The sequence below is a fragment of the Helicoverpa armigera genome, chromosome 18 (genome assembly GCF_030705265.1).
Source record: "Helicoverpa armigera isolate CAAS_96S chromosome 18, ASM3070526v1, whole genome shotgun sequence".
Classification (NCBI taxonomy): domain Eukaryota; kingdom Metazoa; phylum Arthropoda; class Insecta; order Lepidoptera; family Noctuidae; genus Helicoverpa; species Helicoverpa armigera.
Window position 1 is genome coordinate 5,906,231 of NC_087137.1, and position 23,033 is coordinate 5,929,263.

Below are 23,033 nucleotides of genomic sequence, written 5' to 3' on the forward strand. Positions count from 1 at the left end.
TAATATTGAGTAGTAATAAGTGTTTCATAAAAACTACTTTTGTTTTCCATTTCGTCTAATGAGAAAAAATAATAGTCCAAAATCCAAATTGAAAACTAGCACATTTAACTATATAAAAAACTAAGAGGCTATTCCACGGATGACTTCAAAAACTTATTTTTTATAAAAATAATACCCGTGACGAGTACGACGAGTATCTACATAAAAGAAATTAATAGGTCAAACGATGTTGAAATTCAAGAAAGATTTATTTTAGTTTATTTATCGCTAAAAAAAGGCTATGATACCAACGACCATTTATATTGTTCTAGGTAATATTGTATTACACTGATTTTACATGGAAAATGTTCAAATACATCCGTTCACAATCATAATTAAAATAACGGAATTATTTGTTATCCACGGTTTCACAGTTCAATATTCACCAATTTTAAAATGATCTTTGAGATAGCTTTTTCCTGTTTTAAAAAATAATACGTTGTGAACATACATATCTACATAGAGCATACATAGTCTGCTTATATATCTGTAGAGCTTTAACGCGTAAACTGCTAAATCGATATAAACTTTTGGTAGGTACACATGCAGTCCCTCTTATAGGACGTAAGTGAAACTGCATAAAGCAGCTAGTACTTTCACAAAGATACTTCGAGCACTCTTCACTTCAAACCCATTAAGACTACCAGATTGTAACCCTTCGAATAAATTGATGATACCTTAAACTAGTTCACGGACAGAGATGGTGTCACCTTCGTTGGTTCTAATATTGAAAATGCTTTCACAGTACCCACATAGCTCATTGGCCTTGTTCCCTGAAGTACAACCACCGTACGGACTGCACGGTAGGTACAGATTTCTGCGGTTGAGCGGTATTACTGGGTACCGTACGGATGTCTGAATGTAATTACAGGTACCAGCACACATTTCAGCTTTGTGTCTGACATGCCTTTGCCATCATAAACTTGTACAGGGGATGCGTCAAGTTCTAACATAGGTTTAACTACAGCAGATAGGATATTAGCTATCCTACCTATATATATATTTTTTTTATAAAAATGCTTCAATGTTTTTAAGAATATTGAAGTTCGTCATCATCCTCCTGCCCTTATCCCAATTTTATTTGGAGCCGGCGCAGCAGTTTTTTTTTCTTCGATACTTATATCTGTCATCTCACAGGCAACATTCTGTATTTCAAGAATATTGCAGATACGAAGAAAAATAAGCACTGTAAGACTAGGTACGTAAACTTGAAATTGCAATGCGGAAATAATGTAGCTTGGCAAGTAGTGGAAGAGAAGTAAGACGTTCGTGTAATAACTTACGTCATGTTAGTTTTTATAAAGATTTAGACAGGCAGTTTATTTAAATTCAAAGTATGAGAAAGAAAAGATAAACGTTCCAAGAACGGTTGAAGAATTAGATTAATTTGCATATAAACTCAAGACATAAAATTAAGGTCTGCAATACCATGCTATCAATAGAGCATGACAGCAGAGAAAACTTAGCCACTTAAATTATTATTATTCCCATATTCATTGTGCCTTCTAAATTTAATTATTACGCTATAAAGCCAACATTTTAATTAGATTACGATTTACATAACTAAATAAATTCTGAATTATTAAGAGAAAATGTAGACCAACTTCTCGAGAATTGTGAAACAAACCATAAATTCTGCTGAAATCGTACACAAAACTCAATTTATCTGCTCTTTGTAAACAACGTTCGGTTAAAATCAGTATTTATAGTGTTCGCGTCACCCACGACAACGCTTTGAAAACCACGCAAGTGCGACTAAGCTTACTTTAACCATAAACTTGGTAATTCAAACATTGGTCTAATTTGACCCGTCCGTGTCCCAACAGTTTGTGTTTGTTCTATTTACATTCATCCCCTTTCTCCGAAGCTTATCCCATCCGCAGATGTTCTATAGAAATGCCACAATTCCGTTAAGCCTACCATATACCGTAAATGTAATCGTAAAAAACGTATTTTACTGTACCTACACATATTGACACTTTTATTACTTCACTACACCGCTTCCTACATTTATGTTTGAAGTTAGCAAAGTCTGTACAGGTCCTAACTTTAGTAAATGAAGGGAACATGCGCAGTACGAACTTGGAGGAACTTTGGCGGTGGGATTTCGTCCAGTGGCTTGACGGTACTTTTAACCACCGTACGTACACTGAGCTGGAGCGAAGACTCGCTCGCACTTATATCCCCAAGTAATACCACCCGGTGTTATATGTAAGCATTATTAAAAACAGTAGAAAAGCATGTCTATGTGTGTTTAGAAAGTTCGAAATTCCCCTTGAAAATTAGGTGTACGTGTGATTTTTGTTCAGAGGGTAAGTTATTTCCTGTAGTTCCCTGTGATTTACTAATCACGCTTAATGAATGAATAGTTTGTTATTTGCATGACAAATTGGTCTTCTATATCTATCTAACTTCGTTGTGTGATGATTACAATTAGGTTGATTGTTTGAATAACAATGGAACTTACTTTAGGATTAATGTTGCGTACTTGTGTGTTCCGAATATTTGTGGAAGCTTATGTTATAACAACTTAATAGTTTAAAAATGTTTAGACAGGTTGTTTGTTTTGTGTAAATTGCTCGAAATTGACCTGAACAGATATTTAGCTACAAGGACATAACTCAAATGGATTAAACTTGTATAGGCACATCATGGTAAGTTTGATGAACCTTCTATGTAATTAAACTATTTTGTGTGAAATGTGTAAAGTTTAATGGTATTAAAAAGACGTATTATCGTAACAGATGAAGTAAAAATAACAAATGTAACCCATTAGAGAGAAATCAAGCATAATTTTCGAAAATATATATGAGTTGACTATCCTATTTAGGTAAATAATTAATTCTAATAGGTACGTTCTATTACATCGTGCGCTTTCTACGTTACATTATGCCGTTAATGTCACATTCATATAAACTATGAAATACTTATACAGCTAACAGAAATATGTATCCTTTTAAACCTGCATTTACAAGTAAGTTTTGTGCTGTGTGCTGTCTTATAACTGAACTGGAGCCTACAGATATAAAATAAATGTATTAGCTACAGCATACAGCTAGTGAGGAATATTTAAGCAAAGCTACTTTAAATGACGATCAACATATTTTAGGCTGCTTTCAAACCAAACTGACTGTCAGCCGCCGAACGTCAGCGTCTATGCATATTACGCATAACGCATCGTCGGATAGATGTGAATGAAAAAGGGAATATGTTTTAAAATACAATAAACTGCGTAACGTTTGTTCAAATTCAGCGGCTGACAGTCAGATTGGTTTGAACACAGCCTTAAGGATGAATTATTATCTACATCTGGCGAGGAATATAGAAGCATAGAAAACTTATTTTAAATACCGATTAACATCTTTTAAACACTGAATAAAAACGCTCATTAGTCCTACTTGTTAAAGCTGCGGTTTATCGCAGTGTAAACGGACACTTGTCGAAGCCAATTTACGTCATGACTTGCAAATGATATCGTCCCCTAAGACGAGAGTGAAGATCAAGTGGCATTGCCCTGGATTCCGCTACTTCCATGATATAACGGTACTTAAATGGCGCTGCTTTGGATAACTCATGCGTGCAATAAAAGAAAAAAAATATATATTTTAATTTTTCGTTTGTTAAATGCTTTGAAACAGACGCTGTGTTGATTTAGGCACTGTAGAACAATGTTTTTTTTTTGACAAAAAATACCTAAACGTTGTGTAAAATACATACGATTTTCATAGTTGAATTCAAGTGGTACCTACGTCTTTTAAGCAATTAATAAAATGTTATTGAGGTGTGGTTGAAAAATAAAGTTAAATAAATTGTAAGTCGTATAGAAAAGCTTTATTATGTTGGAAACTACAAGATGCCTGTTTGGCAAAGCAAAATCGGGTATTATTCACTTGTAAGATTTTTTATAAAATTGTTGAAAGCCAGAAAAAGGTTGGGACTCTACTAACATTGTAGAAATTACTAACAAATTATACTTATGTAGTTCAATTTCAAGTTTGTTAGCATTTAAAGATACCGGTATAACTTGAAGTAATTTATGCCTCGTATCAATATTTTGTTAACACCTATGGTTTGACGTTATTACAAATACACCATCGATCACTCTGTTCAAAGTACCTGTGTATCGAGGTATATTGTGATTGAAAAACACCGTCTAGACTACATTTTATTTAATAGTTTTGCGGTCATAACCTTAGCAAACAATTGAAATTATATTTTTTATCACACAAAGACTCGGTTGCCACAACATAAGGACTCCTTTGCTTAGATTTTTTTTTAAAACAAGGTTTGCTTTTTATTTCTATATTTGAATTTAGAAGAAAGGTCTTTTATTTTTCTTTTTCGAGATACAGATGTGGCCTTTTAGAAATGTATCGTAACTTCCCGTTACTTGATACACACCAGTCCTTAGGGTTTTGCGTACAATTGCTCTTTCATCTCAATTACTTCGTTTTGTTTCGTGTTCGTTTTTAGTAAATTAGAAAGGATGAAGATTAAGCCGAAAGTAATGTTTTTTATGTTACAAAAACATGAAATTGCAATAAGCCTTACATGAAAGGAAATTCTACATATTTATGATATTTTCATTATTTTTCTAATAAACTTACCTCGTTACCTTTCTGGTGAAAAACAAAACACTTTCCTTTGTTACACGGTACAAATATTATACGCTTTATTAAATTTCTTGCAGCGTCATCAACTTGACGAATAGGTTATACGAAATGAGATGCTATATTATGTAGGTACAAGGTGCGGGTTACATTTTTCCTTAGTTTAGTATGTATATGAAATCTGGAAAAAACGGCGAAAATGTAACCGTATTCAGTTATGCACCCCGAAATAATAAACCGGGCTACGTTCGCGTCAAATTACCTGAAAAACAATATGTCATCCTGTTACGCGATGCGTGGAGGTCCAATATCTATTGGTATTCGCTTTACAAAATTGATGAAAAACCTTTTATTAAAAAAACAACAAATTCGCAATGATGACATTCGAAATTTGAAAATGTACCAGCCAGCGCGGTTCATTTTAGATTTTTAAAAAGAGAATCTACATGGCTCATAATGTTTTGAGATACGCGTTCCGCAATATTCTTTGACGTTTTCCTTCTTATAAAAGTACTTATATAATTAAGTACGACCTCATCCTTTTAAAGCTTCGTCCTTTCTTTGATATTGGACTGAAAGAAATTACTGCTGTCCTAGAAAAAGTTTCATTATTTCCATGACAAGATGAAAAGTATGCCGTGGTAAGATAGTTAGCACACCATTTTTTGTCTATAATAAAGATCATAATGTTTTGAACTAAAATGCCACAGTCATGCAGGATCAAACGGGCTAGAGTTTTCATGAAGCCAGTAAATATATGTCGTAGAACTGACATTGACATGACGTTATGATCTATCGTCGGGCGTATGCGTCTCATGTGGTCTTTGTAATAACAATTCTGTGTTCTTCACATACTGCAATCGTGTTCATGTTTTAGAATATGATACCTAAAAATGTAAAAGAATTTATGTTTCTAAAGTAATGTAATGGGAAACTACTGGATCGCTTGAGCAAGCATAAACTACTTACATATATTAATAGATTCGACGTGTGTTGTGTTTCACGCACAGAAAACAATTGACGGTGCGTATCAAAACGTTTGTCTCAACAAATAGCATAGAAAGGTTTTATTTTAAATCTTACTTCCCAAGCAGAAAATTGGGAAGAATATAAACCTACTTTATATTGGTTCTTGTTGACTTACGCAAATCTTGTCGACAGTGGAATATACGTTGCATATGTATGTATTATGCTAATTTCCATTTCTATGTGGGTCCCTTAGTATTTGCATTGTACATTGTACACGTAACAGGATTGAATACGAGCCCTGAATTTTAATGGAATGTATTTTTAGAAGGTTTGTAATATTTTACGCATTTGCGTAGGCACCGCAGCGTTTAATGGGTGTTGAAAAAAACAAACAAAGGAATGCCAAAAATTGTTGAAATAATATTTCCAGTTATTATGGTATTTTCACTGGCAGTAAATGGTTATAATTTATTCATACCTGATTCCTGAGTATTGAGATTGTTTTATCAGCATTTTAGAAATTTAAAAACAGTTCATATTTTAATTTTGATAATAAATGTAAAATGTTCATTTAGTATAAACATTTAATTGAAACAATACTTATCTAAATGTTCCATGAATAATATTTGAATAAAAACTTTTTACATTTGTTCCCAAGAAGAAAGTTCCCGAAAATTATTCAGACTGGAGTCGTAGACGACTTATTTTTCTTTTGTTGTTGTTTTAAGTGCTTTCATTAATTTGATAATTATATTTTTCGTTTGAGGTTGACATCGCTGTACTTTTGTTTTTGGGTGGCAAAGGACCTTTTGTAAATGCAATCAACTTTTAATGTGGTTGCCTTTTTTAATAATACAAGGTTCAGTACTAATAGAAGATTTATTTGCTATAGAATCTGTGCACATTGCTTAAGCACATAGTGCTGCAATTTCAGAACCAAACCTTATGAATTAGTTTGGGTAATGGTCCCCAAGCTATTTCAAGCTAACTTCGATGTTTAGGTCCCAGAGAGTGTTTTAAAACCGCCTTTTGAATAAAGTTAATTATATGCAAACTGTATACCCTTAAGACTGACCCTTGAGTTCCGAGTTTAGAGGAAATTTCCTTGTAGTAAAAAGTTCCACGGAAAAAAGTTGACGAGGAAAAATATTAAGATATAATTTGTATTAAGAATAAGTAAATACATAGAAGTCATAATACGCGAGTAGACAGAAGACGCCTACAAAAACAATGGTATTGACTGTTTATAAATCAGGAGATATAAAAGAACGACATAAATAGAAATACACAAAATGAAGATCTCATTACCATCATATCTACTAAACATAAACCACTATCAAAACAGAGTCTTCCTAACAACATTATAGAAAAACATCGACAAGCAATAACGTTGTTCGCTACACTAATAATATTTAGGTAAAAGCATCGATAACATGAACATCGTATGTCCTCAAATCGAATCACCCAATTTCGGTTGACGCACAATGTATGAAAGTGTTTTTTTTCCTTCAACTGGGCCAATTGGGGTGCTTTCTGAATAACGTTACGCATTGAAGAAGCTTTCAAATAAAAGACGGGATTATTGACGTAATTTGAAAACATGTTCATTTAGAAAAACCATTTGAAGCTTTTTGTCTTCCGAAGTATTGAAGAAAAAATAAAACACGTAGTGGCACTTAAAATTAAATAAAAATGTGATTCCTTTGTGATAGCAAGAGCTACCGATCAATCTATCAAAATTTGTGATTTCGATTTACGGTAAATCATAAAATGACTCCTCCTGCTGTGAGTGTAGTTAGGCAGTGTCAGAATTGTTTCTTCTGGTTTCCTTTGTGTATCAAGGCCACGGTAAGTCTTTCAAAGAATCCCGCAACCCCAACAGTCGGATAAAGTAATTACTGTTGTGTTTCTTGTCTAATTTATCAAGGCAGTACCTATAGTGATAAACAATGCCATCTGCAGTATATTACTTACGCGGGCTTGATGTAAAACAGCTGGTCTACGAAGATTGGAAGTGAAGCTTAATGTTAACCAAAATCATTCTATAGGGAGGACAACCAATGAATACGACGTATTTTTGCTGTTATCCTGTAATTTGGGTCAGTTGTCATGCATATAAATGACTGGTTTTAGCAAGCCCCTTCTAATTCAAAAGTATCTGTCCCTAGGCTCGAACCGACCATATTAGCATAACTTTTAATTTATTTTGTGACTAGTAACTAGACCATAATTTCAACCATAAAACAAAGCTAAATTGCTAAACTCTGTAGTGAAATTTATTTTTATTAATTGTTATTTTTGCTTCATTACCAGAATGGCTAAATTCTTACTCATGGCAAGATCTGTGTTCATGAATGCAAGAAGGTAATGTGATACTAAAGAACAACTTCATTATCATCATTCTTTTAGCAAGGCTTAGGCCTCTTCGTATACAAGGAAGTAATTTCTACTTAAAAACGGTGCAATATCTTCACAGCCCGTATTTTAAAATTAAATATTTAGGTACACATCCTTCTAGGTAGGTAGGTAAGTCAACTTGCCTACATACTATCTGTAGCTGTATCATAATATTGATACTGCTGAAATAATTACCACTCAACGTCTAGACGCAAATAGCTCAGACATTGTCACTTACACATTCGTATAGCTATATCTTTCAGTTACAATATAATTGGGCCTGAAAGTTTAATGCCTCAGAACATGTTTACTTGCGGGTCGCTTATTACCCTTAATGTTAAGTTCAAGTACGTAATAATAGAATCCCACCCAAAACAAAAATGTGAAAGACTGCCAAGTTCGATAATATGGGAATGCTTCGCCTATAAAAGAAGTGAGATCTGAATAAGTACCAAGTTCCATACACATGCCTCAGTTAAAAATAGTTACTTTTTAATGATGTTACATGGCAAGTTTTCATACATCTTGTTATAAACCTACTAAACGCAATGAATCAAGTATTTAATTTTCTATTAAAACTTGCCAAGTAACATCATTAAAAAGTAACTATTTTTAACTGAGGTATGTGTATGGAACTTGGTACTTATTCAGATCTCACTTCTTTTATAGGCGAAGCATTCCCATATTATCGAACTTGGCAGTCTTTCACATTTTTGGGTGGGATTTCATTTATTTTGTAAGGTTGTTTATTTTTTTTTCTTATGATGAAGTTAGTTAAAGAAATGTCTCATTTATACTATCTTTTAGATTTTTTAATATGCACTATGTTTCTTACAAAGAAATGAAGTAGATTAACTAAATGGACTAGATTTACCAACTGACTGACATGACATGTTATCACATATTATGTTCGTGGATCAAAGTTACACATTCGTTATTTTCGAAAGAGATTCGCACTTGGCCGTTTTCAGATTTTTACTTTACTTTGACTAAATACAAACCTTTGTACCATTCGAAGATATATTATATAAATATAGATAAATTTAGTTCGTTTTAGTTCCTTAGTGGTATAAATTTACACCGGGTATAAAACACCTTCATTATTTTGAAACCGACTCACACTTGGCCATTTTCAGATTTTTCCCTTTACCTTGACATAAAGACCTACCTCCATGCCAAATTTGAAGTCAATACGACCATTGGAAGTGGTCTAGGTTTTTGATGAGTGAGTCAGTCAGTCAGTCAGTCAGTCAATCAGTGAGTGTATAGTAAAAATAGCGATTTTCTGACGTCAATATCTCAAGACCTACAATAGGTATGTTAGTGAAATTTTGTATTTTAGATAAGTGAGGGGGTCTCGACAGATACTAGAAATTTGATATGCGTGAATAAAATAGATTTTGAGTTACAGGGGGGTCGAATTTGGCCCGAAATGGTTCGTGTAATATAACCCACGGCCGGTGTGTCGCTTTTTTTGCTCGAACTTGGCGGACACACTGCCGTGTGTCTAGATACTCAGCAGCCATGTATTAGAGAAAACATATGCATATGTGAGAGAAATTTAGCCTCATACTGCAGATTAAACAGTTGGCCGACTGTTGATTGGATGTTTTTTTTTTATTGAAATCTTGAATTCAATCAAGACTGACGTAGTTGTAAGGTGATCTTCACACTGCCCCGCATCACGCTGCATCTTGCGTGTCGACGCACCTACGCGCGTTCCTGCGGGAGTGCAGATCTGTATCATCGTGCGGGTTTTTCGCGCACTCACGCGCGTAGGTGCGTTTTGTAGATTCACGCACAGCGGCTCTCATCGAGTTCCATTTTCAAATATACACGTCACGCCCATTCAAAATCACGCGCGTCACTGCGGGATTCAGTGTGCCATACCTTGCGTCTCGCCCCGCACCTACGCGCGGGGGTGCGTGTTTCTCCGCATGTATGTGTGTGATCCGCATGAACGCGCGTGGATGCATTTTCAGTGTGTTGGACTATGCGTGTTTTCCATACAAACGGAGATATTTCCATACAACGGAAAAAAACGCATCCACGCACTACGCTGCATCATGCGGGGCAGTGTGATAATCGCCTTATGTGTGTACTTCCATAAATAATCATACTGATTTATGAGCAATACTCAACTATCTGCCGACTAAATCTTTGTAATGTGCGAGTACCTTCGAGTACGAAGAGTATTATTGCACTTACGTGTTTCTCATAACTGTTGACAACACTTATAAAGTTATTACACTTATATTATAAAGTTGTGTAAGTTACACATTTTATAACTCAAAAATGGCTGAACCGTTTAAGTTGAAAAAATAAGAGGGAATCCGGGTCGTCATCCAGGACGTGGGTGCAACCGCGGACAGAAGCTAGTTGTTCATAAATTGGACAAGTTTATTGGGAATCTCGTCGAGTAACTCTGTTTATCTGTCACGCTTTCACGCCAAAACTTCCGAGTTACATGATTTTTTTTACGTTTAAAGTTTGAGGCTATAGACTGCTTTTATCCGGGTGCAGGGAAGGGTTAACCACATTAAAGTCACAAAAAAAAAACTAATGAAATATCAATGTACTTACTAATTAAATGTTAAAGTAATTATTTCTAAAACTTTATAACTTACGTTATTTACTAAATGATGCGAACAGACTGAATACCACAGTATAGTTGAAAGTTCATGCCATCTCTGTAATTCAACAAATTGATACCGTTGAAATTTAATAACTCAGATAATTTAATTAATTTCAGTGTAAGATTTCATGCAGTCACTCCGACATCCAATTGAATCTGTTCGAACATCATTATTTTTTACTTACTTGTAATGGTGCCTCTTTTCTACGTGGTCTATTTTAAAGACATTTTGCTTTGGAGGTGCTTTCAAGTAAATTGGAGTCATATTAATAGGTTCGTTATGAGTTTTTAAAAGAAAGATTTAATTAACTGTAAGTATCTCGTAAATAGTCTGAACTTTGTGAAAAGTTATAGGCCTATCATACTCTATTTATTGATGTACAACGAATGTTAATCCGTTCAGTAACTTAAAAGTTTATTGTTCACAGAAATGGCGGGGGAGTGTATGGTCATTCATTGCAATACCAATTTATCTTTTTCAACAATATTAAAACTTGTACCTACCTAGTTTTCAAAGTCAACAGTAATTCCATGAATTTTATAGCAGTTTGCACTGTTCCTTCAAAGGATTTCTTTCAAAGCACTTTTATTTGTTGTTGAAGAAACTAGTTTAACTGCCACTTCTCAGCTTTAATTGAGTCACTATAAAGCGTACCTGGAAAGTAATTTATTTGAGAATAATACATAGCAATATATAAAATACATGTATCAAATTTAAAAAATATTATTATTTTTTCCCATAGCCCACTCCATAGCCATTCCATAGCCTATTCCCATTTAATTATCAGCATGACATGAATTATTTAGGAGACTGGAGCACACAATTTCGGATGCTGGAATAGTTAAGAACTCGTTCGATTTTTATAGATATTTTATACTGACAAGTAATAGATCTCAGAAACATACCGAAGATGAATGAATGAATCCTGTCATTCATACAAAATATTTATAAGATAAGACAACAATACTTACTGTATACACGTCTGTCATATTTTACGGAAAGTGTTACAATTCACAGAGCACACAGACTAAGTAAAACTTTGACTCCACTTCAAGGAAATATCATATTTTAGCATTCAGTATGTACATACGTACCTATTCGTGCCTGGCACATAAAGTTTTCGTTTTATATTTGCTATGCGATTCCTCTTTCAAATAATAATCTAGTCAGGTAGTGAATGTGTTTTGAGTTCTAAAGCTTTTGCATTAAGTACTAGATTGTTACCAAAAAGTACGAGTACAATACAAAATAAGATAACAAATAGCTTTATACATTCAGAGCTAATATTCAGACGCTCAAGTCTTATATACTCTTAAGCTTAAGATATATTAATATTTAATATACCATTTCCCCAACGCAAAGGAAGACGGTATTATGGTGTATGTAATACACATTTTCTATGGCTTCAATAGCATGGCTCACAGATTCTGATAATTCCATATGTAGTTTATATAAACTTATTATTATATAAGAAATATTTGAAGTGACTTGATACGTTATTGATATTCATATATAGACTCGTATATTTTGGAGGACTGTATTTGTATTAACATGAAATAACATCTATAAGATATCATATATCTTGAGAAAGAAAACACAAAAAGTGTACCTACAATACAGCCATCCATATTCCATCCAAGTTCATTCCTTTTTATATTCCAAGCGCTATGGTAAACAACTAAATCCTTCACCTGTGGACATACTCTGTTCTGTTATCCTTTCATTCCAAGAATTCCATTTTTGTAAGCAAAACTATTTTTAATACCTTGTTCGCCCAGTATAAGGTTCAGGGACTAGATTCCACTTTAGGTAGGATCACAAAATAAATAGATTACACAGGTAGAGTAAATTTAGTGACGTCAGGATCACCCTTGTAACGGAACAACCTGCGGTCTCGTAATTGAATCACTGGCCAATCAAAATTTCCCTTTGTCAATAAAAAGATCAAATTTACGCAAATGAACCTTTCAGTTTGAAAACCTTTTTGGTGCGGTGAAAGAAGGATGGTACGAAAAAGTTTGTGTATAACCTAAAAATATCATAACGTTTGTGCTGGAATTGATTTAGTTAATAGTAATGTAGTTAAGCTTTATGACATCTCTCAAATGAATATAAATGGAGAATTTTATACAGACAATCATCTAACATTCATTTCATGTCTATAAATATGTGACAAAAAACCCAAATCATTTCCTCGCAAAACTTATGGCATATCTATAAAAACCTTTTTGAACGCAAAACTAACATCTTTGTCATCCCTTGCAAGAAAAACTTTTAAATTAGAAGGATATAGAAACTTTGTAACTGGCAAGACCTTCAACTAACACGGAAAGTACCCTTACTCTGACGAAAAGTTTTTGGAGATAAACATTTCACGCTGAAATCTTATCGTAATAGATTTGTTCAGGCGTTAAGATATGATGTTTAACATATAAGTACTGGAGTTAAAGTTTTGAAAGTAAACATTCGTGGTAATAATATGCAGCCTTAAAAGCCTATGACATGACAAATTACGTATGCTGTGATGACCATCCTTTACATGTGTGCGTTAAAGTTGTTCGTTGCTTGTTCGTGTGAGTGTGTACAATGTACGAGTGTGTATATCGTCTTCTTTGATTCTTGAACTATCTAAAAATACTTTTTAAAAATGTGTCTTGCGGTATACGTTTCCAATATAAATAATAATGTATTTGCTATAACCCTTTCAGAAAATATTCCAATTAAAGTAAGTTGCCAGACCAAAAAGGCTCAGTACTCTAAATGAAATAAACTTCCTAAAATAATATTGTAAATAATTATAATTACTTTTAAGGCCGGCTAAGGTCTGCGTTTAATTAAAAATAATAGCGTTTGCTTTCATAATTGTATTAAATACTAATGAAAAATGTAGTGTAATGCATTATCACCGATATCTGTCGACTCGTTGAATGCGTAGACACGGGGGGTGCTACACTATGGTCTATGTGACACTATGGTCAATTGGCGGGAAACTGTGAGAGAGTGTGGTAAGAGTAATTATCGGATGGTAATTACAGAGATACAGATAGAGCGAACACTACAAATAATAATAATTATTATTTTATGACCGATAGTTCTATGTCACTACTAGATATTTGGAACATAATTTTGCAGTAAAGATAAGATAAGATAAAGATATTTTATTTGTAAAACAGTGATCCAGCAGTTTCTCTTCTTCTCTTGTCCTACGTGAATAACTTTCCTTTCGCTACTGTTCAAAACGGTCTTATATCGCCTTGCAAATTGATTTTGTGTATGCTATCAATCCTGCAGGTGAACTTTATTTGAAATGGTTTGACGCGAAAATGAAACAGAATGAACTCACCTATGACCTTTTTGCAGATTGTATTTTTCTATTTTCCTCGTACTACCTACATTTACGGTTATCTGTTAGCAGCCTTTATTAACATCAATCATTTCATGAAACGTTAACTGTCAGAGTTTGGGTCGAAACCCTTTAAATTACGTTACATTTACGAAATTGTTTCACCCGACTTCTAAATTAGTCTAAAATTGTATTGCTAAAATTTTAATTACCTGCCTACACACATTTTTGTTTGGAAACAATATTTAGGTAATTTATTCTCATTAGATTATTATTGAGATAAAGATATCTGCAAAAAAGTACCTAACTATAACTACATTAATACTTGTTTTGTTTATGTTTGACTCAATGTGATTGCAATGTTATCTCTCCAACTATTTGTTATGACAACAAGCCAAATCAATGAACTTTTTATATCTTTATTGTTTTTAAAACATGGACTTATCAATATTGTACCTAAATACCTATTTTATGGAGGTATATAGGAAAGCAACCTAATACCTACATATTACATGAGACTTAAAAGTTGACAAAACTAAAGTGCGTATATATACATTTTCTGTTATTTAAGCACATCTAAATACATTAATAACTAGCTATTCTTCAAAATTTTACCCGAGGATATCACTTTTTGCACCCGGATAACTACATGTTTAGCAAACATTTAAATTTCTATAGTTTTGACATGAAAGCCGGGCAGAAAAACAGACAGAGTTACTTCTTAATTTATAATATTAGTAGGTTAAACACCTACTACAGATATACAGATATTTCAGGACTTTATTCAACTCATAACTTAAGACACTTTAAGTCTTCGATCTTATAAGCCCCACGAAGATTCCTTTGCCAAATTAACCAGAATTATTCTCTACCGTGAAGTTTAAAGGCGCGTACGCACGTACGAACACGAACATAGCGAACACAAACACCAGACCCGAACATTTGGTTCGTACGTATGGACGGCATATTCGAACACGAACGCAAACATAGTTTGAGTCGAGTTCGCGAACAACAGTCGTGAACTCTATCTTAGTAGCCATGACGGCGCCGTTGGAAGTGGTCGATTGTGAAGTTATTAAAGCGCTTCGAACACCGTCCATACAGAACACACTACAAGGATCGCCGCGAACATGTTTGACGAACAGAGTGTTCGATGTTCGATAGTGGTACGCACGTGCGAACCAAGTTGTTACATATCATGTAACGCAACAAATTTGTTCGTACGTGCGTACGCGGCTCTAAATGAGCCGCATTATCTCGTGTACGATAACAGTAGGCTTAGGCGTGTTTCTTGAAAAAGTACTTATAGCATTGTTTTAAGGTCTATTTTGCCATGAATCTATCTACTTTAAATCTTCCTTAGAATTGCTCAATTTCCATTACTATCCAATGTAGTTCTTCAGCATTTAATAAAAACGTAGAATAATTTGCCTGTGCGTTGCTAAGTTTGCGTCTGTGGTGCACTTTGCAGATTGGTCCGTACGTAATTGTTTAGGTACTCAAGGCATAATAAAAACTAAGTTTATATCGAGTTGCTTCTTACACATACATTATAATTTTCAGTTCTATTAAAACTCCAGTCTCCCGAGTGTTAAAGGAAATATTAATGTAATTGATTTAAAAAAAATATCTACCTACCGTGCATGACACAATGCATAATTTTGGTTCAATCATTTTTTTTTATAAAAAAGTAAAAATATTACACCTGCGGCTTTAAAATTGCGGCTTTATTTACCATTATTTTGTTCCATTTCGTTGTTGTGGAAAATTCTAGAAACGGTAAAATGGTTTGCAGACAAAAGATTCAATCTTTACGTTTATTATACAGAGTGGTCTTTTTATAGCTGAAGCCGCATTCACTATTCGAATTACCGCATCAACATTCAAGAATATTGAGTGCCTGCGTACGAATCTGTTAAATAGATCCAATACGTCCCACGGCTATGGAATATTTTTATCCCAAAAAAGAACACTCTGTTTTCGTTTTCGTCCTTTTCGTTTATATTTCTATTATTTTATAGAATATCCAATCTTTCGAATAGTCTTATTTTCCTATATTACCTTCAATATTTCGGAGTTGGAAAATAAGATTTGGTGTATTATTTAGTTATTTTCATTCGCGATGTAGTCTATAGATAAAGTAAGGAGATACAAAGTATTCAGTAATTTGATTTGGTACATCGGAACGTGCTTGTTTCGATACAACAGGCATCTTGAGCCTAAAAGGTTTTGGCTTGTTAAACCTTTTTAGAAAGTTCAGTACATTTAACTACAAATTGGTTTTGCCAAATAGTTTTCATCATTTTTTATCATCTCATTCTAACCTACGTATAACCAACATAAACTTATTTATTTTTAATCAAAGACTGACTCAATCAAACTGGAAAAGGAGTCACGTACTTTGAGAAAACATTGCGTCTGCATTGAACACAATTGTGAACCCAGCAATAGGTACATTGAAAGAAAATAACTAACATTGTTTTAACAAGATAAAGAATTTTAAACGGTTTCCTACTGTCACAGGCAAAGTAACTAGAAATACTGTCTGTTTTGCGATAGTGTTTTTCTTTAGGAATTTACAATAGAATTTCCTGGGAAGAATAGAATTGCGTATTAGAACTAGATTCCCGCACTATAGACTTCTATTCTTCTGTCGTCCTTGCTTGACGCATTTGCTGTTCAATAAACGCCCGCAAACCTTCAAAGACTGAAGTTATAGTAGAAATATATGTACGGTTTGCCTTGTTGTCAAAATAGATAAATATTTTATTCATTAGTGGATGATTTAGTCATCACGATTGCTCTAAGTCTAAGAGAAATGGCAATTACAAACTTTGTAAACGTTGCTCCTGTTACAATATTTTCTTTTTTGATAAAAGATCATAAAAGATACTGAATAAAATTAATTTGAGTTATAAAATGTGGTTAACCGTCAAAGATTTAAATCTTCTTATATTGTAGAGACTCTATACGAAAATAATGCATCACATCCCAAAATATTTTGAAACGAAGGCCCAGCCATTGGGTCCGAGTCAGACTTTCAGTGAAAACCGAAACAACATGCAACACGTTGAATGATACATCAAATTCTCTCAACTGAAGTCACTCTTTATACCATTAGTTCACGAACACGCCTTAAGTGTCATAAGGCTAATGCACAAGGTAATAAGACTGCTTCATAGTATTGCACTCTGGCCGTCGACTGTCCTTAATTATTCCCCTACGGAACCACTTTCACGGTCTATAAAATTTCTAATGATAGTCTGCATCCCGGAATGAATTAGCTTTTTTCTTTCTTCCTGTCGCAATTTAGAACGCATTAATAGCTGTGAGAGGTTTCAATTAAAAAGGAAGCCTTATTTTTTTCTTCTAAGATTCCGTGTTAGGAAAGAGGGATTTATTTTTAGATTTAAAAGTAATGAAAGGATAAATTAGATTGATCAAATTGTTATTTATATACACGTGTAATAATGTTTGCACAGATAACAATGACATGAAAATCTATTTATCGTTTTCATAAAACCTGTGACCGCAGAAAGCGCTCGGCCGATTATAATGACAATACATTTCTGACGAAACCTTTTAAAATATTAATAAGTCTTTTATTTTCATATCGGGTTTTCACGTTGATGAAAACGTGGGAAACAACGCTACAAATAAATAATAATTAATTATTTTATCTGCAAGTTCGCGTTGTAAGTAGGAAACACAATGGCGTATTTTGTATTGAGGATTACTTTGCAAAATGTTGAAAAAGTTTAATAATATGATGTCAGAATACCGCATTCTCATGCTCAAATATCTTTCAAAGCAGTTGTGTGATTTGGCTAAAGTATATTGTATAGTAAGGAAATTATGACTTCCTGTGCCATTGATTAGAGGTTCTTTTGAGATACGTAGCGAATACTTATTGTGAACGTGCTGATTAACTACTCCATTTATTCTTTGTCTGTTATTCTCACACATACGTACCTACTTCCCCTTACCATATTAGAAAGTAGGTCTATAAAACTAACAAAAGTGCTGAAAAGATTCGGAATTCGTGAACAGATACTTAAATAACTCGTTACGCTGCTGCGCCGCCACCAAAACATTAAGAGCATTTTATTGGTCTATTATCTCTTTATTCTAACCTAAATACACTTTGCATACCAAAGTAACTTTCAACCACACTTACCTTAATTAAGAAAAATAGAATAGCGACTTAATTAAAACTTACGTTCGAGTTCATTTTAATAAAGCGTAATCCGACTGCGCGTTGAAACTAATGCTTATTTACCGCCTCGCCGAGTGGAAGGGCAGAAAATATCCAGGGGCTATTCTTTGCCTTTCACAAAAGAAAAGGTGACACAATATTTTTGTAACATTTCTTCGCAAATTGGGTGGGGATTTAAAGATTGAAGAACGTAAGGAAATCGCTAACCGTAAAAGCTTACAATTTTGGTCGACTATGTAAAATTAACTTTGTTTCCTTATTTGAACTTGAGTCATTTATTTAATGTACTGTGGTAAACAGTTTGTTTGCGTTTCCGGAATAAAGCCGTGTGTTTAATCTTTGCAAATCATGCGATGTCAACCAAGCCGAAATGCTGGCCTATTATGACTTCTTACATGTACTTCTAGTTTCACCATTCTTTTGTGAATCCAAATTCACGCAAATTACTCTATGATGTCAGCAAACGGCTTTTATTTTATTCGCAGAACCATATTTTCTAAATTCCAGCCATGAATCGACCAACACAGCTGTAAAATATTAGCATAGGCAAGGTGTAACAAAAAGGTTCCAATGTCTTTGCCAAAACATTATTCGGATAGCGGCCAAAAACTGCCAATATATGAAAGGCCGTGGGTCATAGCGTTTTTGTTTCTATTTGAGTAACTCCCGAAGAGTTACGACGTCCATTTCGCTGGTTCGGCATTATCTTACGTGTAACGGGTTACACAGAAAAGCTTTTGAGGTAAGCCTCGGTTTTCATTCATTTGCATTATGTATGAGCCTGTTTTATTAGATGGTTTTTCGGATGATGCTGTTGTGTGTCAATGTATTACATGGAGTGACTGCCTATCTGACCTCTTCCTCCTAACATGGGCAACTCAATACCCCTTCATAAGACTGTCTGAGTTTTTGGGTTCTGACTTCCAAAAATACAGAAATAAAAGCCGGAATACACACTTTGAGTTGTATTCCGAAACACGGAGGAACTCAGGAGGTTCCTAATTAACAAAATACCTTTTGCATAATATTATGATGTCGTGAATCTTACAATCTTATCCTGTTTTACACCGCAATATTCAAATATTTCCTTAATGACAAAAAACCTTCGTGAGAAAATATAAAGGTCCAACCTTTTTGTTGGAAAGTTAGCACGGAATATCCGATTGAATATGGGACACATACCTTATTTGAATGTTTCGAAATAGTCTCTGTCGACCAGTTTTGCCTTTAGTGTTTTTATTTAGAAGTGTCAGATTCTTTCTGACTTAAACACAGCATGTTCTTTCTTAAGCCCTTTATGTGCCAGGGCCGCGGTAACTCTTTGGAACTATTCCGCAGCCCCGGTAGTATATTTCAAATTGAATGTTTGTCAGGTCATTCTGATTTTTATGAAACCATTCTGTTGAATTTATCCTTTGTTTTTATTTTATGAGGTTTGTTTGCTTTTACAGTTATTACTCGTTTTGATATTACTGCGACACTTACATGCATAATAAAATTTTGCCACTGAAAACATAACATAAAAACTATTTTAATTACGAAACTGAAGCCATTAAAAAATTCAAACAAGGTTTTAACGTAATGAGATTGGCTAAAACTTTTTTGCGGCTCATAAAATTTACCTCATTGAGTTAGTTTTACACATTTTACTATGTATAAAAATTATGATTTGGTAAGCTAAAATGTGTAAAAGTTACAGTATTAACTTTAGTAATATTTAACCCAAAGAAATGTTGAACTTTATTAATTATCAAGAATCTGGAATCTTTTGGTCTGAAATATTTCATGCGGTATCATATAAATCAAAAGGTATGGCTTTCATTTCCATTCTGCGGCAACGTGTGGTTTCCTCTTATTCAGTTACTCATTTTCAAAGAGTTTCAACCTTCGCCGGTCGTATCTGGTTTTCCCTTTTGAAGTTTTATTTTAAAAGGTCACGTGTTAAGCGTTAAGAAAATATTTTCTTTTGAACTTTTGTAAACATGGAGTTTGCAAAATAAATCTGTCTTAAGTATGATGCTTTTACACGCAAATGAAATCACGGTTTATGACGCTCGCTTTCTACAATAGGTTAGACATTGACGTTCATTTATTTACGTGCTTGTCTTTTGTTTTTTTTTTCATTTTTATTATTTCTTTGCTTTTTTTATTGTCAGTCAGTTCATTATTTCGGCTTTAAGGCTATTATTGAACCAACCAGTATTAAAATTAATTTGGATTCGGTTTAACCTCCAGGCTGTGTTGGTTGGCCAAGCGTAACCGTATTTTATTTGTCACAAGGTATCACATCAACTTTTCCATATAAAATATACATTCTAACATACGTTTTCACGCTTCTGACTAATGGACCAGGAAAACCTTCCCAGAAAACCTCGACATGGAATAAGGAAGGCTTTTACAAAAGTACCTACATTTCGTTGTAATAATATGAGACACAATTAATTAGTCTAAAAGATAGAATCTAAAACATTTGATGTCTAGAAACCTAAAATATCTATCTCAGACAGTTTATTTTCGTTTTGCCCAGAAAACTTGTTCGTGGTGTGGCTTATCTTAGGTCCAGTGCTCTGTAAGCTTGATTTAACCCCTGGCCTGCCACAAATAGAAGCAGCCTAGATTTCAACGGCGGGATTAAGGTGTCACCTGTTGTATATTTTTATGAGAGAAATTGAACAAAGATTTAAATTGTATTCTTTTTAGGGTTTTTAATTTTGCAGAATTTTGTAAGGATATATAAGAACATATTTTTTTCCTTTTTCTTATTATTTTTGTAAATATTAAGACTACGTAGGTTATGTAAAATATGTATAAATAGGATATATTATTATGTAAATAAATAGGATTGAACGTAAATAAAGAATTGAAGATTGTCATCTATTACGCAATCTGTCAATTTAAATGTCAGCTCCCAACAGAGTTTGTTTGTGTCAGAGTTTGTCATTTATTCTCTTTTTTTCTTTTCTTAGGCTTGTTTCTTGTATTTTCATCATGCTGTTAGTGTGTCGTTGATGTTGTTTCAGAGTTTTTACAGCAAAAAAAAAACAATCCCCTAAATAAGAAAAAAAAGATCAATTGCTGTAATGTGTATTTTTCTACCCATCTTAATTTATCATTTTTCCTCAGATTATCTTTTAAATGTAAAAGTTATTTTTAACTCGATTTTTTCTTCGCCAGGTATCATCAGATGTTTAGAGATGTTAAACCTGTCACCATCGAGTTACCGCAACGTTGACGCGAGCGAACGGACGGTGAACACCAAGAAGGTGTACTCGCGGAGGCCGTGGTACGCCCCGCCTATAGACCCTGCTGAGATATTGAGATATTCACCAGGTAAGTGTTAATTGCCTACAAAATAAGGTCATAGTAAAATTCATTCACTTTCTATTAAAGCGCTCTCACACTAGCAGATTTCCTGCTCGATTTTTTCCCGCGACAAAGCTCGGATCGATCGGTCGACTCGGGTCGAACATAAAAATAATAAAAGACTAATCTACATATTAAAACAGTCATTAGCAGCTGACAAATAGCGTAGGTATAAAAGATGCCACCTGGCTTCGCGCGTTAGATACCTATTTTTCGCTTTCGGAATTTGTCATACGGATCTGGTTTTGCAACCTGCGACAAAATCCCGGTACTGTGAAAGCGCTGTTATTTCTAAAACCAGTACCTATCCAAATCTGACTAGATACAGCTCGGTAAAAAAATACTCAAATGCACAATTTCTATACGTATAATAAGCCCTGCTTTAAATCTCGTATCCGAGGCCGTACCATCTAATCCCGAAGCGGATAAAAATGTGATTGGTTTTTAAAATGAAATTAATCTCAGGATTTGTGATTTGATTATATAGTATGCCTATCTGTTCTATTATAAACTAAGCCATTGATAGATTGTATCTTTTATTCTTATGCCTATGTTACGTTATCATTGGTAATATGCAGGTCTAATTATGAACTTTAATTTTTAATTAAATTCAGCCACTGCATTATAATGTCTTTAATGGAGTGTTGAAGTAACTGTCAAGTGAAAGGTTCATAATGAATGAACTGATAAACGATGCCAGAGGTATACAATAAGTGGGTGTTCGATCGTAAGTACGCCTCTGCCTAACCTTTTAAGAAAAACAGGCGTGATATCATTTTGATGACGTCTTCATAAGTAGGTTCAATAGCATTGACTTTTCTTCAATAACTGAAAATACCTCGGCAATATGCAAGAACTAAAACGTTCAATAACGTACGTATGTAACCTTAGACTAGAATAAATTATGAATCCATGAATACCACAGATTGACGTAGACGGCATAGCTATTGCATAATTTACATGCACACAGTTGTACCTAGATACCTAGATATTATTTCAGTGCATACCTTGCCGTTTCCCAATTATTTTGGATCCAACTTCCAATCTAACCACAGCTGATTCTATTATTTGCATAGCCTATTCGTAACTGACCTCACAAACCTATTTGAATAACTGGATAAAATAAATTGGAAAGGCAGGTTGTCAGAACTGGTTTCCGACTACCAGTAATGATTATCAGAAGTCGATAATGATGCACTCTTGGCGCTTCAATCTTAATGAGTTTCTCAACATAGGTATAGGGGAGTCTCGATTTAATACAGCTGGTTTTCGTATCTGATGCACTACATACGTAACCAAAGCTCCTCAAATTGCAAAACTCAGGGGCTTCTCCTACGTACAAACTACATAATTTAAATCACAGCAGTGACGTACTAAACGCAATACATTGTGCTACATAGGTATGTCATTTGGTCCATTACGACCCACGAACAAACGCACTAATGCTACTACTACTCGTT

At 34.0% G+C, this 23,033-nt stretch overlaps 1 protein-coding gene across 2 annotated transcripts in view; it reads left to right on the forward strand.

Moving 5' to 3' along the window:
- Positions 1-2,130: 2,130 nt before the first annotated feature.
- The window catches only part of LOC110382691 (synaptotagmin-15), an 80,544-nt gene continuing 59,641 nt past the window's right edge, over positions 2,131-23,033 (forward strand). The window contains exons 1-2 of one of the 2 annotated variants that reach the window (XM_049847652.2): positions 2,131-2,250; positions 21,385-21,540. In XM_049847652.2, the coding sequence (XP_049703609.1) occupies positions 21,405-21,540 (136 nt within the window). In that variant the 5' untranslated portion in view covers positions 2,131-2,250; positions 21,385-21,404. Of the gene's footprint in view, positions 2,352-21,384; positions 21,541-23,033 lie in introns of both variants that reach the window. The other variant, XM_049847648.2, reaches the window with a different exon arrangement.